General features: G+C 38.5%; 3 protein-coding genes across 5 annotated transcripts; 1 reads left to right on the top strand and 2 right to left on the bottom strand.

Annotated features, from left to right (window-relative positions):
- Positions 1–53: 53 nt before the first annotated feature.
- Positions 54–2,012, bottom strand: LOC105383880 (nucleoporin NDC1). Its single transcript, XM_011554013.3, has one exon. The coding sequence runs from the start codon at positions 1,805–1,807 to the stop codon at positions 110–112; it is 1,698 nt and encodes a 565-aa protein (XP_011552315.3). The 5' UTR covers positions 1,808–2,012; the 3' UTR covers positions 54–109.
- A 2,500-nt stretch (positions 2,013–4,512) lies between these two features.
- LOC105383881 lies at positions 4,513–22,432 on the bottom strand. 3 transcript variants are annotated; one of them, XM_048621611.1, is made up of 11 exons: positions 22,007–22,432; positions 21,587–21,679; positions 20,537–20,649; positions 18,955–19,039; positions 17,968–18,044; positions 9,552–9,677; positions 9,054–9,161; positions 7,537–7,645; positions 7,117–7,214; positions 6,445–6,609; positions 4,513–6,186 (listed from the first exon to the last, which is right to left on the bottom strand). In XM_048621611.1, exons 1-11 carry the CDS (start codon positions 22,105–22,107, stop codon positions 4,943–4,945), a joined length of 2,319 nt encoding a protein of 772 aa, XP_048477568.1. In that variant the 5' UTR covers positions 22,108–22,432; the 3' UTR covers positions 4,513–4,942. The 3 variants fall into 3 exon arrangements, with proteins under 3 accessions (XP_048477568.1, XP_048477569.1, XP_048477570.1); XM_048621612.1 differs by having other exon boundaries at positions 7,159–7,214; positions 22,007–22,431; XM_048621613.1 differs by lacking the exon at positions 21,587–21,679 and having other exon boundaries at positions 22,007–22,431.
- Positions 10,725–13,139, top strand: LOC125488609. The gene is made up of 2 exons (XM_048621614.1): positions 10,725–11,754; positions 12,178–13,139. Exons 1-2 carry the CDS (start codon positions 11,035–11,037, stop codon positions 12,460–12,462), a joined length of 1,005 nt encoding a protein of 334 aa, XP_048477571.1. The 5' UTR covers positions 10,725–11,034; the 3' UTR covers positions 12,463–13,139.
- Positions 22,433–22,642: the final 210 nt, after the last annotated feature.

Here is a 22,642-nt window from a genome sequence, read left to right as displayed (position 1 = left end):
CCATAAATTAGATGTAAGATAGTTTAATTGAGGATAAAAATAAAATAAGGTGATTACTAAAATTACAAACTTATTTAATAAATTAATTACTATGACTAAGAAAAACAGTTCAGGCTTCCTTACAAAGTAAAAATGGTTGTATAGCCATTTGGACATCAGGCTCTAAAGGTATCTCATGAATGTACTTAGAGAATGTAATCACAATTTTGTAGATGCTCCTCTTGACTGATGACAGCAGAGCAGACTTCATTTTTATAGCAAAGAAATCATTCAGAATATTCTTTCTTGGAACCAGTCCAAGTTTGGTCAACTTATCTAAATTATGCTTGAGATCAATAAGTGCAGAAATCACTGTTGACAAGTCATTCTGCACAACGCCATATTTGTCTTCCTTCAGTGATGACGCCACAATGGAAGCCAAACCTTCACAGGTCCACATGACCGGCTGTGCCTGAAGAAGCAAATATTTCAGCTTGGTGTCTGTCAGCTCTCCAAAGAAATAACTGATACCTGGTTTCTGACAGAGTCTGTTAATATAATTCTTGAATTCAGCCTTGGCTGCTTCCATCAATGTTGGTTCAACATTGTTCTTGCAATGATCTTTTAGTTCAAACAGCTGGGGTGAATTAGCCATGTTTCTCAGGTTGTTTTTGTAAGAGTAACCATTGGAAGGTGATGCATTCATCTTCATCTTCTGTGAGCAGTCAGTGTCAATAGGTTTTATTTCATTGATGTCTTCCAATTCTTTGTTGAATCCATTTATGATGACCAGACACTTTTCCAATATGTGGTTCCAGTTTCTTGGGTGTCCCCCTGGCTGAGACAGGGTGAATATTAGAGATCTCCGCACAGGATCCGTCATGGATAGTATTCTAAGATCTTGAGCTGCTAAGTAAGCATTGAATTGTGATCTCTGGCCAAGAGCTCCGTGCAGAGTAAGGCAGGTATCAGATACAATAGGGAACTTCATAGGCTCAGTAAGTACAATATTGAACACAGTTTTCATAGTGTAGACAGATATAAAGAACAAACTTGTGTAAAACCAAAGTCCAATCCATATTCCGGAGCTGACAATGTTATAAATATTATCCAATGCAGGGTCTTCAAGGTACAAACTGTAGACATCGCAAATGACACTCCTAGGCTTGCTGCCCCACAGGTAGTAGAAACAACAGTAGTATAGGACGGGGACAAATGAGTTCTTGAATCCAGTTGAAACAATATGCCCAATAGCCAATTTTATCTGCTGGAATTTGTCTTGGTACACATGTGGGAACATGAGCGTTGTGGTTCCAAATATGTGGATGTTTAGAAAGTAGTACAACCCCATCCACATGCCTCCAAACTGCAGGAACAAGCTCGCTTCAATGAGGCACTGTCCATCATAGTTGTCACAATTTTTCCTCAACACATTGTAGTTGCTCTTAGCCAGTGATGAGTACAAACCCATGGTGAAGTAGCCACTGAGGGCATACAGCACACTGAATGTCATGTTCTGCAATGTAAACATGTTCAGGAACATGGAAAATCTCGTGAAATATTTTGGTAGCGGCACCGTATGATAGCTACCGTAAATAAAAGCTTGGAAAAAGGAAACCAGCCCAAGGAGGACTATGTTGAGCAACATTTTCCAACCGAAGATATCTTGAAATGTTGATGTTATCCATGTGACCGGATACAGTAGATTCACTTGTATCATGAAGACCAGAGCCACAGCCAGGAATGTCTGCAGTCCTATGTTCCATAGCACAGCCGTGATAAGTCTTTGAGAGAATATTTCACTCTTTGTTTCCATACCGGCGCTCATCGTAGGTTATGTTGTCCGATTCATCGAATGCAATTAGACCGTTCTTCTATATCACACACCCACTATCAAATTATTTATTTTTACAATCAACTATACTTATAATTCTTAAACAAAGCCGTAAACAATTAAATAATAACAATAGTTTCAGCGGTTAAAATTGCACGATTTTGAAATAATTTGACATTTTGTTTTGACAGCTTGCGCTTTGCAGACCAATATTTTGCTCTGTGATAAGTTTCATTGAACCATAGAGAAATCTCATGGTGTTTGCATTGTTTTCCTTATTCTGAGATTGACCAATAAAAATTCCCACCCAATGTCCACCCACTAAGATGCTGGCCGAGATGGCCAATTGGCCATCTTCCTGTCCACTTTTAATGTGTTTTAGACTTGTTGGACCTACAATATGCAGCCTGACGAGAGCGGAGGTAGTTCAATGAGAGCTTTGGTACGTTGTTAGCTCAGTCGGGTAAGGGCCAACTTCTCACGCCAGAGATGCAAGGTTTTTATTCCGCTGCAAAATTTTCTATACGCTCGGGGAGTTGCAGTGCGGGCGAGGCGAGAACATGACATAATTCAAGCGTAAGCATAATTTAATTTCGAGCGGTGGTAGCTCAGTCGGGTAAGCGCCCGCTTCTCATCCAAGAGATGCGGGTTCAAATCCCGGCGCTGACATGTAGGTACCAATGAGTTCTTTTAACTTAAGTACAATGTATACCATCGCTCTAACGGTGAAGTAAAACATCGTGAGGAAACCTGCATATCTAGATTTAGCACATCTAGATATGTGAACCCACCAACCCGCAATGGACCAGCGTGGTGGGAAATGGTCCAAGCTTAGGAAGGCAGTTTAGACCTTGGGGATATGCACAAAGGTTCCACTCGAGAGAGCCAGATGCAGGTACTTACACCCCCACAGAGAATAGAATAGAATAGACATAATTCCCTGCGCCCTAAAGCCGATGCGACGCCACCACTGTCGCTGCTTCGAACCTAGATTGCATCCATGCTCAGAAAGGGAGTTTAGACCTTGGGGGTATGGACAAACACAAAAGTTCTATTCGAGAGCCAGGTGCAGATACTTACACCCCCATTAAGATTAGAATAGAGCCTGGCAAGTACATTCGGTTTGTATGTTAGACAAGGTAGATACTTATGAAGCTCACTGCACAACTAGCCAAGTGATCAATAATCTCAATCTTCTTCATTCCCGTTACTCCTCCGAGAAGTCTCGACTGAGACCAGTACTACTCTGTCAGTGGCAAGCAAGTTAAGAAGACAATGGATTTACAGAAAAATAAATTGAAGATTAAAATAATACAAATCAATACTCCTTTCATGTGTTATGTACTTTATTAAAATGAATTTTATGTGGCTAGTTCAATACAACAATATGGAATGGATAGTTAGTACCTTAAATAGGGTACATATTACTCATTTTAACATCAGCTCATCACTGAATATAATTAGTTTTGAAGTTAGTAGGTAGGTACATTAGCTGTAGTATTGTTGCTAGTAATGAAGAAATCTATCAGTGGACTCCCCAAAGGCAGGTCATTGACATGGTACTCGACATACCAAATAACTTTCATTAGGGCCAACCCTGAAAACGGTAAATACACAAAGCTGCTGAACGATACATGTTAACTTTAGCCTTCAGTGTGAAGGGTATGTTGACCTGTCTTCCGGAAGATCACTATAAATTTCCAACCAGTATTGCAATAGCCCTTTCGCTATACTTTAATAATTTGTATGACACCAAAAAAGATGTTTATTGGACTGACTATACAGAATACCTACAGATAAAATAGTTATGCATATTATTTACAAAATGGAATATAAGTCAAGCCTTATAAATATTGGTGTTAATTTATCACTTATAGGAAATACTCTAAATGGAATTCGTGACATTTTAATAATACAATATGGAAGCCACAAATTTGATTTCTTACTAAACTTACCAACTCATTGGATATACAAATACATATTTCCAATATATTATTTTGTAACCCATTTTCAATTATTACATTCAGGTACGCTTAAAGTTGGTTTATGACACCAAGTCTGTTTATGTAATAGTAAACAAGTCAACAATAACAAACAAAATGCATACGTCGAGAGATTAATAACAACGAAACAAAGTGATGAACTATAATTCATTTAAGAAAAGTTGAAATGTTCAAGTAGCACAATCTGTTAGAAGTAGGAAATTAAGTTTTGTTTAGTAAATTCGGCGTGACATGCCTATAATTCGAAACTGATAAGTTCAGCGCATGCGGATGAAGAAACAATATGAAAATGGCTAAATGATAGCTCTGTCAGTACGCCCTCACGATAATAGTACTAACACGGTCATTCCCAATTCATTGTTACATGCCAGGATTTGAACCCACGGCCTCTCGAATGAGATCCGAGCTCTTACCCGTTACGCCAGCATGACTCTAAATATTCTCCAAGTCTACAAAATGCTTTCAATAAATTTCATGTTTCTTTATAGAAGGAAACAGAGAAAAGTGATTAACTCTACACTTTATCTTAAGTTAAGGTCGATAAGTTACTGTGAATATATTACAATATCATCTATACAATGCTTACAGTTACATTTTACACTCATTATGTCGCCATATCAATGTCTATGCTAAATGTATGTTACATATCTTCAAGTAAAATCAAACTTACACAACAAATAAAATAATACTTTTACACAACGTTTACATAATAAATGAACAACTTAATACAATATCCATATTCATATATCACAGATACCTAACGAAGATAATCAAACAATTATCTATCTTTGAGGTACAACACATTGTGGATAGTAATTAATAGTAAAAATAAATAAAACGTAATGCTCTAGTAAAAAGTCAATAGCGTTAATAATATTTCTAAAACATGCTTTTATATATTACATCTCAAATAGTCTTACAAGACGTGCCGATCAACCACAGCACCTTTACAACTACAACAGAGTTTTGTAAAATAAACTCCAAATGGAATACGGTGTATAATTGTGCTAACAATCAGTTTTACATCTAAAATTTCGGGTAAAACGGCACGAATACAGGTGCATACAAGTACTAAATCTCATCCTAAAGGTTAAAATTACCCAATTTTAACGTGTAAATTCGTGGTTCACACTTGGAAGTAATCGCTGACGGTGGGTTCAACGCCGCCGCCGTTGCTAATACTGCTGCGGGGGTCCCGGGCCACATTGATACGCTCATACCCGGCGGCCGAGTCCGACCTCTCCACGCCCGACGCGCCCGCATTCACCTTCTCATACGGAGGCTCGGTCTTCGACAGCTCAAAGTACTTCACGCTCTCGTAGTTCGGATCCTTCGATCTCGTCGAGCTTTTCGAACGCACCGACTCATACTTCGGGTCTTTTAGCCTCAAAGACTCGTAGTTAGGGTCTTGCGTGCTCACAGATTCATAATTTGGGTCCTTCGGGCGGACTGACTCGTAGTTAGGGTCTGACTCGCTGCCTGTAGTGTAGAGCGGTTCGTGTGGCATCGACGAGTAGTGAGGCTCCATCGCCGCTTCATCGTTGTTATTCGCCGACCAATCGCTGTACTTATCCTTCTTGTTGACCGTCGAATACGTCGGTTGTACTTTGTAATTGGGCGCGATGGTCGCGTAAGGCGGGGTCGACGGTTGGTTCCTTAGCACCTCGTAATTAGGGTCCGAATCCGATGCACTGTTATCGTTTATTTTAGATATGTGTTCGTAGCCGGGGTCACTGCTTATCATGCTATTAGGTCCACTATCCGCCAAGTGGTTTAACTTGTTCAGTAAATTGTTATTAGCATAAATCGCGTTTGGTCCCAACTTGTGTATGTCTTTCACAGTTTCGTACCCGGGGTCTTGATTCTGCGATATTTTCCTCTCTTTATGCGCGATCGTTTCATAATTGTGATTCATTGATTTCTTTCGTTCAATAGTCTCGTATCCGGGATCATCACCTCTTAGTTTCGACGTCTCACCATTATCTAAGTCCTTAGATTTCCGTTTCGTTTCATCCGTTTTCCCTTTGCTCTTCTTATTCACCTTAGCATACATATCATCTAGATTCCTCGACGGGCTTTCCGTTACCCGTTCCGAGTTGATGCTAGTATTTGGTTCTGTGGACGAGTAGTCACTGCAGTGGGGTCCGTCTATAGAGTTGTATAGGTTGTCGGTGGGAGCGTCGTTGGTGTCTATGTCGAAGTTGAGTTCCTTGGCGACTAGCGGTCGGATGAGGTCTCCGGAGCTGAACCGGTGCTTGTCCACGGGGTAGTTGCATCCGTAGAAGTCGGAGGAACTCACGCAGCTGTTGTTCCGCTGGTGCTTCTCGTTGAGACTGCGCCGCAACTTGTCGTGGTTGAAGTGGAGGTCGCCTGGAAACATGGATAAACAATACTTATCAGACAATTCATGTAAGAAATTTTACTTTAAATTGCTCATTTAAATATCGTATTTGCGTCTACCTCACACTCGCTTGTGTTGCATAGGAGAGAACGCTAGATTGGCTGACATCGCTAGTATTGCTATCTCACTAACCAGAACTCAACATCCTCTATCGCTCGACACGTAGCGTTCACTAATTTCCTTCCTACACCTCACCCAACTCCTATACCCCAGACACTACCACTCACCAGTACTAGAAATCCTCTGTTGCTTCACTGCCAGTGCCTGGGGCAGGGGGCTGCGGGGGCGCGGGGGGTCGCGCGGGGGCGGCGGGAGGGGCGAGTTGGCTTGTCTCTTCTCCGGCTTGGGCGAGCCGAGCGCCCCGGTAGAGTTCGTGCAGCTAGATGATGATGCTGAGGATATGAGGTTAAATACGGTTAGTTACGGGATTAATTCTGCATGAACTTTGGGCTGAGGATATGAGGGGGAGGTTAAATATGGTTACGTATGGGATTAATTCTGCACTATGTTTGGGCAGTCGGAACTAAAGTTGTGGGTGTTGAAAATTCTATTCACATTTAATGTTAGCTAGGAAGCGCAGGGACTTTTTTTAAATTAACTTCATGTTTCACTGGGAGTATATAGGATAGCTGAAGACTTGTTTTTATAAAATTTATTTATCGAAATAAATTAATCGTAGAAAACCGGACATAAATCTACATTATTCCGATTCCAACTGTTTGCGCTAACGGGCCACAAACCGACACACATGTTTAACTTACACCCACCCTTTTCCGGTGGACGACGTTAAAAATCAAACCATAACCTAAACAGTTGTTAGAACTTATTAGTCACCAAATCCAAGAGTCGTTAGTTGTTAGTCACCACACCGGGTAGAAAACCAATACATTATGTCTTACATTTGTGTTCGGGGGTCGACTCCGGCTGTGACTTAGTCTCACCTTGTCGCGAGTGCGTGCCGTTCGCAGTAGACCCCATCTCTGGAGGTGCACTCCGTCTGAAAGTAAGGAAGTTTTTATTTGAACAGTTTTGGAAGTATTCGCACGATATAGCTTTCATAGCTATACATTATTAAATAAATTATTCTAAATTCTTATTTACTTGATGTTTATTTATTAACCCCTAAGCCGCTTTACCAACATACCCTATCCGTAGAATATTTTCTTTTTTTTACGAATGCGGTCTGTTTAGGATGATGTAGAAAACACCTAACAGAGGGACTAAAAGCGCGCATATTGAAGCGCGGGGAGAATATAATATCCAGGTTGCAGTCAACATGGCATTTCAAATCATTCGACGGTTATTCTGTACTAACTCACCTGGCGCTAGTGTCGGGCATCAGTTGGTTGTTGTGCGCTCGCTCCTCGGCCGGCGCCGCGATCTGAGCGTACGTGTCCGACCCGCCCTCGATCGCTGCGTACATCTCGTCTGGAACACGACAGAAATTATAAGTTAGAATAAAGTTAGGGCAATGGAAATTGACGTTTATTGCATATAAAAATTGATTGTTTGCGCTTGCTCGCTCGGTTGCTTATTGCTTTTGAACCGCAACAATATTATTTACAGGCTGTAGAGAAACGGTTAGCTAAAACCAATAATGACTTTCCACAGAGGACATCTTATGGCGAACCGTGATATCCAAATGGATTTGAACCAAAAATACTTGGAAACAGAACGAAATTATTTATGAATCAAATGCTACTGTAAAACAAATTTTTCCTAAACAATGAGGTCAATTTGGTTACCAAAATGGTATAACTATTACTATAAGAAAGACATCTTATCTCTTTACTACTACATAATAACTAGTGTTGCCACGAATAGTGAATTGGCCGAATACCGAATATTCGGCGACGCTGCCGGCCGAAGCGCCGAATATTCGGCCGCCGAATATTCGGCGCTACAACCTGAATTTTTTTGTTCCTGGAACTGCTTTGAAGAAGTCGCTACAGATTATATGAGAAATGCTAATTATTAGGAGGCAGAATGCTGTGGCAAACGATTTGAATTTCAATCTTTCTTCACTTGGAAGTAGCGTTTATAGTGAGAGGTTATTTTCTGAGGATGGTTACAATGAAAAGCGCAATCGTGGGCTACCAAAAAATGCTGAAATGCTCGTTTTTATCCAGCACAACTTACTACTGATTAATTTTTTGTACTAAAATGTAGTGATTTTGAAATAAATACACAATTTTGATTAAAATAACAAGTCATTTTTTACATGATTTACTATTCGGTATTCGGCCCGAATAGTACGCACTATTCGGCCGAATACCGAATACTGAAAAAACTGGCCGAATAGGCCGAATACCGAATAGTTGCCGAATATTCGTGGCATCTCTAATAATAACTTATCAGATTACTGATTTGCAAACATAATATAATATCCTGTTCAAATATCTCATTAGGATGCTTCAGTTCCTGTCTAATTGATAACATTACAAAATAACAGATCTAGTTATTGATAAATACGGTGGACCGACCTTTGTCTGTTATAGATAGGTAGATAATATTTTAACTTATTGATAACAAATTGTATTTGTAAAAAGTAAATTAAAAATGACATCTGATTTTTTTTGTGATGGACGCTGGTTAGTCAGCTACTGGCGCTATTATGACTGGCTAATTCTTACACCACGGTCATAGACTATGACCCCGCGGCACGGGTCCATTATCGACGTCGATAAAGTCTTTTAATGCGCGTATCACCTATCAAAAAGCCATATTTATCGCGAATCGCGATAAAATGACGTTTATTCACGTCGATAACGGACCCGTGCAGCGGGGACTATAAGAACCCCAGGACCACTAGGACCAGAAGAAGCGACATAATTACCGGAGTCATCAGACACGGTGGCGTAGTGCGGCGGCGCGCGCGGCGCGGGCGCGGCCTGCGCGCGGATGTTGCTTAGCGGCTCTCGCACGCTGATAGATGTGTAGCCCTCTGCAAGATAAATACATAGATATAAATATTATATTATTTGTAAATTAGATAGCTGACAGTGGCAGTGTGATACTCAATCCGGTAAAGTGTTGCTTATCATCACTTAAACCATTATAAAACCAAGGTTGGATGAGGAAAGCCAAGAGTAGTCGGTCACTGGAAGATAGTACGTAGTTCTTCATAATTCATATACCTATCTTTTTCATACTTTCTATTTCCTATACATGGATAGGAAAAAGAAAGTATAAAAAAGATAGTTGTTGTCTGCAAGAGATTACTTTTAGTAACAAGGCCGCCGACTTTACTATTTATTTTCATTTCTATGTATGTTTGTGAAACTGTTTCTGTTTGTGTGCAATAAAGAGTATTATATATTTATCTTTATCTTACTAGCTGAATCTGTGGAGTCCCCGCTGAAGTGTGGCGCGTGGTCTAGCGCGGGCGTGATGTACGGCAGCTCCTGGCTCGACGGCAGCTGCCCGCTGATGGCCACCGACGCCGAGATCACCACGGACTCTGGAAGAACGGGTAGATTATAAGTTGGGAGAATAGGGGTAATATTATAGGGGATAGAGGTTTGGGGAGATTATAGTATTTATTTGTTGGGAGAATAAGGGTGATATTTGACCGCAATATTATTTTAAAAGCATCATGCTGCAGATGGCTACTGACGCTGAGATCACCACGGACTTTGGGACGTTTAGGGGAGATTAAGTATTACTAGCTGGTCCCGCGAGCTTCGCTTCGCCTTAAAAAGTTTTGCCGTGCTAATAACTGGATAAAAGTGTTGATAGACACAAATCACAATAGCGTATGTGTTAATCTGGCTGTTAGCCGCATTGTCTGACGACGTAAACAATGCGCTTAAATTTAAATGGACGAAACAATACTTCTGGTCAGATTCAAATGTAGTATTAGCATGGATAAAATCACCACTACAAAAATTAAACACATTCGTAAAAAATAAAGTAAGGCAGCGTTCCCACTACGCCGGACCGGCAGATCTGCCGCGCCGGTAAATCTGCCGGAAGAGCTAGTGGCTGTACAATTTATATGAAGCTATTCACATTATCCCGGGTCCGGCATTTTTGCCGAGCCCGGCATTTCTACCGAACGTTTTGTCACTACGAATTGCCGGTAGAAAGACCGGGCCCGGAGTAATGTGAACGAGTTTGTGCCGGTATCTGTCCCCCGCTCGCCCCGCTCGCCTCGCTCGTGCTCCCCTCGCCCCGCCCGTGTTCCTCACGTCATTCGGCTCGCATGTTCTGGTTCATGTTTCTGGTTTGATTCGTCTCTTCTAAGTTCACCCATTAATGTTTCAAATGTTCCAAGTGAAAATCTTTCCTGTAAAATAGGGTGTACCCAATGTTTTCTTTTATTTTGCCTTCTATTAAGATACCACCACAACACAACAATTTCGTCGTCCATTGTGCGCGCAGGTCCAAATTCAACTGAGGACTGTCTGAATTTCTTCCGGGATCCGATGTAATGTGAACACTCTGTCCGGTGTCCGGTTTTCGGCAGATCTGCCGGTCCGGCGTAGTGGGAACGCTGCCTAAATGACATACAAAAAATTACAAACATCGATGATTGGCGTTGGGTCTCTTCTGGTAACAACTCAGCGGATTTGTTATCTAGGGGTCTAGCTGCTGAAAGGTTAGGTAGTAGTTCATTATGGTGGCAGGGGCCCTCCTGGCTTTCCGAGCCCATCGAGAAGTGGCCTACATTTCAACTACCCAAAACGGAAATAACGTTACCCGAAACTGAACAAGAGACACATTGTAATATAAGTACAAACAAGTCAAGCGAGTTAATTACAAACTTAATAAAAAAATATTCTAACTTAAATAAACTCAATCGAGTATTTGTTTACATGCGAAGATTCATTCACAACTCTAGACATCCGAACAATAGAATAGTCGGGGTCTTATCAGTAGATGAAATGCGACATGCGTTGCTCGAATTAATTAGATTTGCACAAACAGAATCGTTCCAAATGGAGTACAAGTTACTAAAAAATAGTAAACAACTACCACAAACATCAAACATATTGTGTTTGAAACCATTTATGGAAAATGGGATTATTCGAGTAGGGGGACGCCTGGAACAGTCCTCATACAATTACGATAAAAAACACCCAATACTTCTACATCACTCACACACACTAACAATTCTTATAATGCGTGGAGAACACATAAGATTAATGCATGCAGGGCCACAGTTATTACTTTCATCTGTCCGCGAGAGATATTGGCCGACACACGGTAAGATCGTCGCTAATAAGGTTGTACGAGAATGTATAACGTGCTTCAGGAACAGTCCGAAGATCTACTCACCGATAATGGGTAATTTACCAAGGTCAAGAGTAACTCCAGCACCGCCCTTCCTCACAACTGGCATTGATTATGCAGGACCCTTTGCGGTGAGGGACAAAAGGGGGCGTGGTTACAGGTCATACAAATGTTACATAGCAATTTTTATTTGTTTTTCGACAAAGGCAATTCACTTAGAGTTAGTTTCAGGTCTAGAAACTCAGCTCTTCCTGTCTGCGCTGCGAAGGTTTACGTCCAGGCGAGGTATACCAAAAACAATAGTGAGTGATAATTCCACTACCTTTCATGGGGCCAATAACGAATTATGTGCAATTTATAAATTTATCGACGAATGTTCGAGCGAAATAATAGCTTCTTGTGCAAATGAGGGAATAAATTGGAAATTTATACCTGTCTACACTCCACACATGGGGGGCTTTTACGAGGCGGCCGTTAAAAGCTGTAAATTTCATCTTAAACGAGTTCTAGGCCAAGCCCTATTAACCTACGAAGAATTTAGTACTATACTTACCCAGGTGGAAGGTATCTTGAACTCTCGTCCGCTCTGCCCTTTACCAAATTCGGATACAGACGAGATATCAGTTTTAACGCCAGCTCATTTCCTGATTGGTAGGACACTTATCTCATTGCCCGACTACGAATATGAAAATGTACCTACAAACCGCTTATCTCACTACCAACAGCTGCAGCAGATCCAATGCGACTTCTGGAGAAGATGGTCAAGAGACTACATAGGACTGCTTCAAGAACGCACGAAATGGAGAAGCTGCAAGGGTGCCGGACTCGACGTGGGTACCATTGTGCTGATCAAAGATGACCGACTGCCGCCCTGCCAGTGGAGGCTGGGACGCATCGTCGGCTGCTGCCCGGGTCGCGACGGCATCACGCGGGTCGCAGAGATGCGTACGGCGCGTGGAATAATCAAGAGAGCATTCAACAATATCTGTCCGTTACCGATTACATGTTAAAATGCCTTTTATTGTAACAATCAAATAACTTATAACTAGTTAAATCTCATTTAATACCCGTATTGTTCAGTTTTAACAATTTTGGTCTATTAGTTACCGATAATATGATAGGTTGTGGAATATTTTAGCTTACACATTAAATAAAGGTTAGGCTTCAATATTGTAAATAGTTCGTAGTCGTTAGGATTTAGATTCGAAATTTAAATATTAAAAATACAAATAAGTAACTACTTAATTAAATCTGTTATATTAGTACCATCTAACTATTGAATTAAACGTGCTAATAACATGAGTTTCATTTCCTTAGATAGGTAGGTAATAACAGATAAATAAATTATTATTTGGGCATAAGCGCCATTCGAAACCAAATACCTAACTAGTTTCTAATTAGAATCTTGGGGCGCAGCATGTTAACTGTGTTAACAATATATTAGCGCCATCTATAAATTAGAAGGTTTAACTACTTAGTTTCCTATGTAAACACAGCGTTATCTCGCAGGCTACTTGCATAGATCGATTATTAAGCATTACTACGCTATTAAGTTCCTATACATCCTGCTAGATGGCGCAGTGTCGGGGGTGGTGGTAGCATATAAGCCGCTACAGGCGGAGTCTCGGCCTCTTTCCACGGGACCTCGCTGTACAAGCAACAATAAACTAGTATCCAGTATTACCAACACGCGGTTTCCTTCACATCCACGAGTCATCCCCTTCATGAGACCTAACTCAGATTGACCAAAGTGCTAAAACCTCACCTGTTTGCATGTTCACGCGCTCGAAAAGAACGAGAGATGACATATTAAACACAGAACTCAAGGATTTTAAGGAGGAGATGAAATGTATGATTACATCTCTATTCACCGAACAAGACCGCGAGATTAAAAAAATTATTCATGCCCTTAAGGAAATGCAAACAACTAATCAGAATATCGAGACGGCTATGTCCTTCATGTCAGCGCAAAACGAAGAATTTAAAAAGAAAATAGACTGCCTGGAAAGGCAAGCCAACGAAGACAAGAAGTACATCACGGTATTAGAGGATAAAATAGAAGATCTTCAGATAACCAGTAGGAATAGGAAATCTAATTTAGAACTGAAAAACGTGCCAAAAATCAATAATGAGAGTAAAGAAGACCTAACCGAAATGATGTTAAAACTATCCGAAAACATTGGATGTAAAGTACTGAAAGAAAACATCAAGGATATATACAGAATCCGCGGGAAAAAAGAAGGTGCTAAAAACATGCCTATTATCGTTGAAACTACATCTACAATTCTGAAAGCTGATTTCTTGAAGGCGAGTAAGTCATTCAACATAAAACACCAAAATAAATTGTCCACTAAACACTTGGGACTACGTACCTCTGAAGATACTCCCATTTATGTGTCGGAACAATTGACAGCGAAAGCATCTCGATTACATTTCCTTGCCAGAGATTTAGTAAAATCCAAAAAATTTAAATACTGCTGGACCGCATACGGCAAAGTATACCTCAGAAAGGACGACACTTCCCCTGTGATTGTAGTCAAAACCGAAGGTCAGGTTCACCAACTCTCAAATGCTGCATGACTCATATCTTGGCAATGTTAATTAATTTAATATTTGTAAACTTAAAACTATCTATATACACACAAACAATTTATATAATAACCCTACACTATACAAACAACTACAACTATCATAATAATATTACACAATACGAAACACAAACACAAATTAAAATCAGTATGAATATTAAAATTTGTATGCACACCAACAAATGCCTCCTCAAAAACCTATTATGTCTAATTCTAGCCTCGAAAATGAACTGTAAATCGATTTCACTAGTTGAGTTGGTTGGTCAGTTGCCTGCCACTAGAAGGATCTATCTCTTGTTTCCACATTTTACAATACTTTACAATCATGGTTGACTTACAAGCTATTAATGAAATAGACAACTTAGAATGGGCGTACTCTGTTGAATGTGATTCCACAGATTTCTCGCCACACATAAATATAAATAAAAATGATCTAAAAATAGTATCACAGAATATTTGTAGCATTTACAGTAACTTTGATGACTTTCTACTCACCTTAACAAGTTTTTCTTTCGAAATTGACATAGTAATTTTTACAGAATGTCGCCTAAACCCTCTAAAACCCGTACCTCAAATAAACGGATACAACTACTTTACCACAACTTGCCCACATAATCAAAACGATGGAGTAGTAGTGTACGTGAAAGACAATTTGAAACCAAAAGTAAAAGAGTTAAAGCTACCACAAACGTCATGTCTTCAGGTAGATGTTTTAGATAATTCAATCTTATGTATTTATCGATCACCCTCAGTACCCAATGCAGATTGTTTCATAAATTCTTTAAGTTCATACATAGAAAATTTAAGCACCAACAATAATGTGATTATTGCTGGTGATATAAATATTAACATACGACCGAAGTTTCCGGAATCAACATATGAATACAACAATAAAATAAACTATCTCAATATGCTATCATCTTTTGGAATTCATGCAGGACATACTTTCGCGACGCGAAAAAAAACTTGCCTCGACCATTTCATGCTTAAATTGAAAAATAACGAGAAGGCATTTATTGCTATAATACACACTTCTATAACTGACCATTTTACAACATTTCTTTCTATATCAAAATTTCATAAAAAACAAAAAGCAGTCAAATCTCAGACGAAATTAAACTATGAGAACGCTCTTAAAGATTTACAACTTAAAAACTTATCTGAACTACTACTAAAAATCGATCCAAACGAAGTAGCGGACGCTCTAATTAATAAAATACACTCTGCAATACAGAATAACACTACAATAGTTACAATTCCTAAAAGCAAACGAATCATAAAGCCCTGGATCACTACAGGTATTCTGCGCTGCATTAAAAATAGAAACAAAATGCAAAAACAAACAAAAAACGATCCGCATAATGATGTTCTAAAAATTACATACTGTAGATACAGAAATTACTGTAATAATCTTATAAAAAAACTAAAACGAAAACACGACAGGGAAACATTAGCCAAATCGGTAAACGACAATAGAAAATTATGGCAAAATATTAAAAAAATAACTTATACAAATAAAAACAAAAATACAGACACAGACCTAATAAATAAATGCTTATCACCTAAAGACTCTGCAAACTTGGTAAACAACTACTTTGCTAACATTGGGAAAAACCTAGCACAGAATATAAAGTCACTGACAGATAACGCTACAGAGAAATTACTGGACGATCTCCCAAAGATGGCAAATTCTTTTGTGCTCCTAGATGCTGACAACTGTGAGGTAGATGACGTATTAACAAATCTCAAATCAAATAGTGCTCCAGGTTGGGATAACATTCCAATAAAATTTCTAAAATATGCCAGGTATGAAATTGTCCCTATTTTAACTTATCTTGCTAACCTATGTTTCCAAAAAGGTATATTCCCGACAGCTCTTAAAGCATCCATTATTACCCCAATTTTCAAGGGTGGAGAGCGTGACGATGTAAGTAACTACAGACCTATATCTGTTCTGCCTGCTATCTCTAAAATAATTGAAAAACTGCTTAACGTTCGGCTATTAAATTATCTCAGCAAATTTAATATCTTATCTCCTTCACAATATGGTTTTCAACGAGGTAAATCAACAGAAGATGCCATAACTGACTTAAGCACTTTGGTCACAGAACAATTAGATGCTGGCTACAGATGTTTAGGAGTATTTTTGGACCTCAAGAAAGCTTTCGACACCGTCTCTTTCTCCATCCTTGAAAAGAAATTAGAATCAATTGGTATAAGAGACACACCACTGATGCTCTTAAAAAATTATCTCTTAGATCGGAAACAAAAAGTTAAATTAGGAAATTGTATCAGTGACGACGTCCAAGTGTCATATGGTGTCCCACAGGGCAGCGTTTTAGGTCCTACATTATTCTTGATCTATATCAACGACCTATGTAATATGAAAATAAACAGAGCAAAAGTATTTTCCTACGCAGACGATACTGCTGTAGTTTTCACTGGTAAATCGTGGGATAACATTAAAATAGATGCTGAAATTGGATTGAAGAGTATAGGAAAATGGCTAAAAAACAATCTCCTCTCACTAAATGCTTCTAAATCTAATTATATGTGCTTTAGTATAAATAATCGTCGCCAACCGGACAGTGACTTTAACATCCGAATACACGACTGTGAAAGCAGTTCTACACCTAATTGTAACTGTCCCAAGTTGGAGAAAGTTTCACAAATTAAGTACCTTGGAGTTATTCTAGATGACAAATTATCATGGCACCCTCACCTAGATCAAGTCGCATGTAGGGTCAGAAAGCTCAGCTGGATATTCAGGGCACTGAGGCACATTGCACCACCCAAATCACCGGAATTAAAAAATAACGACCTACTTACCACAATATACTTGGCTTTGGTGCAATCTGTCTTAGTGTACTGTATTCCAGTCTGGGGTGGAGCAGGAAAGACCAAATTCCTGGATTTGGAAAGAGCCCAGCGTGGCCTTTTAAAAATAATGTATTTTAAAAAAAGAAGGTTCCCGACTAGTATGCTTTACAAATTATGCAATCACCTGTCTGTGAGAAAACTGTACATTCTCCAAATTGTACTTAAAAAACACAAAAATATTGATTTTGATGCAAAAATATTAACAAAGAGGAGAAAATACAACTTGGCAACCATTCCTAGAACAAAAACTACTTTTGCAATCGCACAGTTCCCAACACGGTCTGCGTACCTATATAACAAGCTGGATAAAGAATTGGACATTTATAATAAGCCTTTTCATGAATGTAAGAAGACAATTATTAACTGGTTACAACCACTAAACTTTGAAGACACAGAATACTTATTGAATCGCATACAATAACTTAATAAATAACTACTGCTTAAATCATACACACACACACGCACGCACACATACACACACACACGCACACACACACACACACACACACACACACACACACACACACACACACACACACACACACACACACAAACACACACACACATTGTTATCTTTATTAAAAACTATGTTTTAATTATTAACTTTAAAATCATCTTATATTAGGTTATGCTATAGAAGAGCGGAGTCACCTGCTACAGGCATTGCATGCTTAAAAGGTGATTCCAACAACTTTGTTAAATTGATTTACCTTTTGTTACCAATAAAGATATTTTTTTTTTTTTGTAATCTAGGGTCTCAGCTAACCCTTTATGAAATGTTGTTAAAATTGGTTCAGCCGTTTTGACGTGAAGAAGTAACAAACATACACACAAACACATACTCACAAACTTTCACCTTTATAATATTATTATGTAGTTGGATTTTTTGGAAGACTACCTACTAGGGGTAATTTCAGTTAAGTTTGCGGAGATTGTGGACGATACGGACGATATTGAGGTGATAGTATAAAAACGCCACCTTCCTCTCGTGCAATTTAAAGTATTTTTACAATCAAGTAGGTTTTATTATTTCATTCTAATATTCACCTGGGCCAGATTGTGACGCTTCCCTCTCGTCGATCGGCAGATCCTCCGTGCGCACCTCGGGTGTCACTTCCACAGTTCTAAACGTAAAAAACAAATAATATAAACATAAAGTTTTGTACCTATTTACTTTACGGTCGCACTTTCACACTTTCAAATCGTTATTGAAAAGCTGTAGTAGGCGTGGTTATGAAAAATAGGAGTAGTTATACATAGCAAAACATTTTTTAAAGTGGCAAAAGCAAGTAAGGCTTCCCTCTGAAAATTTTATCCGAATATACTTGTTTCATGCTTTATACAAGAGGGATTTATCAATTACCTAATAAATCTACATTAAATATTCTATCTATGTGATCCCTACTAGGGTCTGTAACTAATAGATAAAATATCAGTGACTCAAAGGTTAATTGGCTCGCGACGGGAATGCTAACTATTTGTATGAGTAATCAACTAATCGTCACATAAATAAGATACGTGCGATAACTAAGGTTCCTAGCAAGTGCAAAAGCACATAAAGTCTTTAAAACTAAAACATAAGCTTGAAAGTTAAAACATATATTGTAGAGTTGTAGACGATGGATAGTTATTACAAATAGTTGTGCTAAATGTGTGTAGAATTAGGATACTAACATAGAATAAGAACATTGTTACTAACAAATTGGGCCTAAGTTGTCATTTTAAATAAATTAATTATTAATTATTATGCATACATATGGGACACCCTCTTTTGCACTGAAATAAATAAAGAACTTAGGCAGGACAGTGGTTGAGAGCGGGAGCCAGAGTATTGCAGCTCTCTTTGCGAGAGGCCTATGTCCATCAGAGTGCGTTAATAATGATAATATTGATGGTGAAATACTGGCCGCAATAGAATATTCAGGGCCTGACACATACTAACTAGACATTCGCATAAAATGCTGTCGACCCCGACATTGGTGATGATGATGATGATTATCATAATGACAATGATCATGATGAAGCTCTACTCACACATGGCTCTCCTTTTGCAGCTTGGCGTACGCGTGCTCGTACGGGTGGTCGCGGCTGGTGGAAGGCTCTGCTTCCACTTTTGTGCCTAGAGAATAAAAAGGAAGGTTGAATGACCTAAAGCTGATAGTCTACCTGGAAAATATAGGGTTTTCTGAGTTATGAGTGACGTTGCAGCTAGCGGGCGGCACATTGAGATTTTTTTATTAGGGGACCAACTCTGAAATCTATCTGAAACCTACTAGACCAAAATGTATGTATATGTCGCAGGCATCTGGTTGAATTGAATCTCCTTTTTGGTTGAATCGACAACGAGCTAGTTATTCAACCAAAAATGAAATTCAACCAGTTGCCTGCGACATATACGTAGATCAGGAAGGTAAAACTGTAAGCACCTATTATAGGCTGGATGCTGGTGAATTAGGCAGATTTTCATGTCGGAAGTCGCTAAAAACATTTTAATGGCGAAGCTATCGCGGAAAAATTCCGTTTGTTATAATTATAAACCTACTATTACTTTTTTATGATACGTCAATATTAATCAAATATCAGAGCAATCAGTAGACGGTCGAATACGTTGTCGCAGAGTTATCTTTGATCTGATTTTACTTGTGAATGTAGGGCGCAGTTGCCGTGTTTTAGAAATAATTGAACGATGCCGATGATTAGTTCGATAGCCGCATAGGAATTAGTGATAAAAACTAGAAGCCGTGATTAAATACAGTAGCTCTACTGAATTATAAAAACTTTTCAAACTATAGCTTCTTTAGGCATCTGTGCGTCTTTAAAGCAAATTTAGCGATACATTTCTTTGGTCTAGAATAGAAATTAATATTATCTTTCAGATATTACATGTAGTGTGGCAAGGTAACATAGGTCATCTTAGTTTACCTAGAGTCTGATTTTTATCAGTTTCATAATGCATTTCGATTAATTGAAACTGCAATCTGTAATCTACATGCAAAAACAATTAAATTGAAATTACCAAGATAGGAGGATGCCGCGATTGATCACTCCACCGACTTTGCCAAAAAAACTACTGATCTGATGAACAGTGTAGAGTAATTTTTTTTCGGAACTGTTTCATGTTTTTAACGATTTTGTTACACTTTCTCTCACGGCTATAGCTGAGGCCATGGGTCGGTCGCTAACTCGCTATCGCTAGTGACAGGCCGAATATCGGATAATTCACGCTAGTTCAATTCAAGTTACGCACTGTGTTAAAACAGACCAGCTATGGTACCAGTACAAACATCTCTAAAATATGGAGTTTTGGTTCAACTGCCTTTCAAATTCAAAGCAACTCAACTTTATATTCTCAATGATCTACTGTAGATAACCAAGTTATGTTTAGAAAATAATATCCTTTGATCCAATATGACAAGCGACTGTGGATCTTAAATGTAGTAAAGTAGGGTCCTGACTCCTGGTCAGGGACTTCTTAGTCGGGTAAGTCAGACTATACAATACCATTTGTAATTAACATAACTGCTTACAAACACTGATTTTTTATCTCCATTTACGCTACCTAAAATGTTATCAAGTACTTTGTTATGAATAAAATATTGTAAACACAAAAAGTTACCATTATCGATGTTAACAGTGGCATATATTTCGGAGGCGGTGTCTCCGCTGTCATGTCTCCCGACTTGGTGCGGGATCTCTGGCAAGCTGCGGTGGCTGTTCTGAGTTGATGCTCTGAAATTATTGATATTTCATTGTAATATAAATAATATTGTAAGCAAATTATATTGATTAAATTTTATGTTTCAGAAGTAATATTTAGTGAAGATGAGATGATGTGCAATTCACTACAAAAATCATAAATAATTCATCTGTTTAAAAGTTTGTCAAATAAATACATCAAACATAAATGTATTGTAAGGCTTAGGGCCTGTTGCACATTTATGAATAAATTTTAGAGTGTTACAGCAATGTTTATAAAATAGTTTTTACTAGTATTGTTTAACTAAAGAGGCTGTTAGTATAATCAGTAATGCATTTTTGCACACATATTGCTGTTAATATTGAACCAATACCATGTTAAAGTTATGTAAAGAAAAGTGGTTATCTGGATAAAATAACAAGTAAATAAAAAACTATTGTTACACATATTACATTCAAAAATAAAACAAATTCATGACAAAAGTTGTCCTGAGATTGAAAATAACAAAATAATATTTAATTTCATTTCAACAATACATTACAGTAATAGGTACCTATAATTTGTTTGCTGTAATATCTCTTATAAAAGTTGTACCCAGTCCTTACTGAGTTTAAGTAATTCTGTATGTTAATGATTAAAGCTATTGTTTCCAGATGAATGAGTCATGGTTATACATAATAATTATGTTCTTCAGTTAGGTAAATATGATAATTATAAAAGAAACTCCTAATAATATGCTTAAACTAATCTACATTTTAGTTGTTAAATAGTTGAGTTATGTAAATATTATATTAGTAGAATAATATGATAAAGAAGCTTCCAACAAATGTTAAACTAGTTTATTCTTAAATTTATGTTAAAATATTTATGCCCAATTATTTCCAATTTTACATTAAACTCAATGCATTTGTGTTAGGTATGTTAGCCCGCATGTATGATGTGAATGTCAAGGGCATGCTGATAACAAACCGATTGATAGAAGCAGGCGTGGTGGGGGTCGGGGACGGGGCCTCCTCGTCAAAGCGGAGTTTGACCACACCGGCCGTCCCAACCAACTCACTTCTGTTAAATACAAGGTGCTTATTTAGCACAATACATCATCAAAATATTACAATGGTTCTACTATTGTTAGGCACATAAAATATGTTTGTGCTTCATTCTTTACCAACTAATAAGTTTAGGTGCATTAACTAGTGCACACTTCAGAGATTCAGTAAGGTTGTCTATTCTCTTAGCAAGACTTATGTAGTCTCAGAAAGTGGGTGAAATTACACTGATTCATCAGTGTTACCTACAACCACAACAGAACATGATACAATCACAGATAGGTTCTACAAATGAATGGATAAAAAACTATAGGGTGTAGCAGTGAACAGTGAAGCGACTTACTTCTGATTGGAGTTCTTGCACCCACAGACGCAGGCGGTGAGCGCGGAGACCAGCGCCGCCAGCACACCCACCGTTACTGCCACCTCCACTAGAGTATACATCACCGATCCTCGACTAAACTACACTCTAGTCAACATCCAGCAACTGGTCCGCTTGCATTGCGTTACAGAATTGGGAAATTGGTCAGGTCGATACACATAACTTTCTTCCATTTGTAAGTAATGCACCAATATGTAGGCCAATGAATTAACGCCGCCGAATAAGGAATCCGAACTGGAGGTGCATTCCTTCGTGAAGGAGATAGATTTAGATTAGGTTCAGCAAGTTCATCTGTTATTTATCATTTCAAAACAAGTATTTTTAGAGAAAACGCGTCCGCGAATCGCAGAATTATAAAAAATTGTGATTGTTGTAATTTTTTTACATTGCCACAGACAAATTATTTTGACTTATTTTTTTTCCGGAAGTCAAGTCACAGAGTGAGTTATGAGCTCAGAATAATAGTAGCCTCGCCCTCGGGTCGGTCGGGATTACTCGGGATATTGGTTACTTGACTACAACTACTTGTAGGAGTAGGACTGTGTGTGTATGGTTTACCTAGGTCATTAGTAGGTATTTATTATTTGACAACCTGTG

The sequence above is a fragment of the Plutella xylostella genome, chromosome 6 (genome assembly GCF_932276165.1).
Source record: "Plutella xylostella chromosome 6, ilPluXylo3.1, whole genome shotgun sequence".
Lineage (NCBI taxonomy): Eukaryota > Metazoa > Arthropoda > Insecta > Lepidoptera > Plutellidae > Plutella > Plutella xylostella.
The sequence above is the reverse complement of the archived record's forward strand: the minus strand, read 5'-3'. Positions and strand labels throughout refer to the sequence as shown.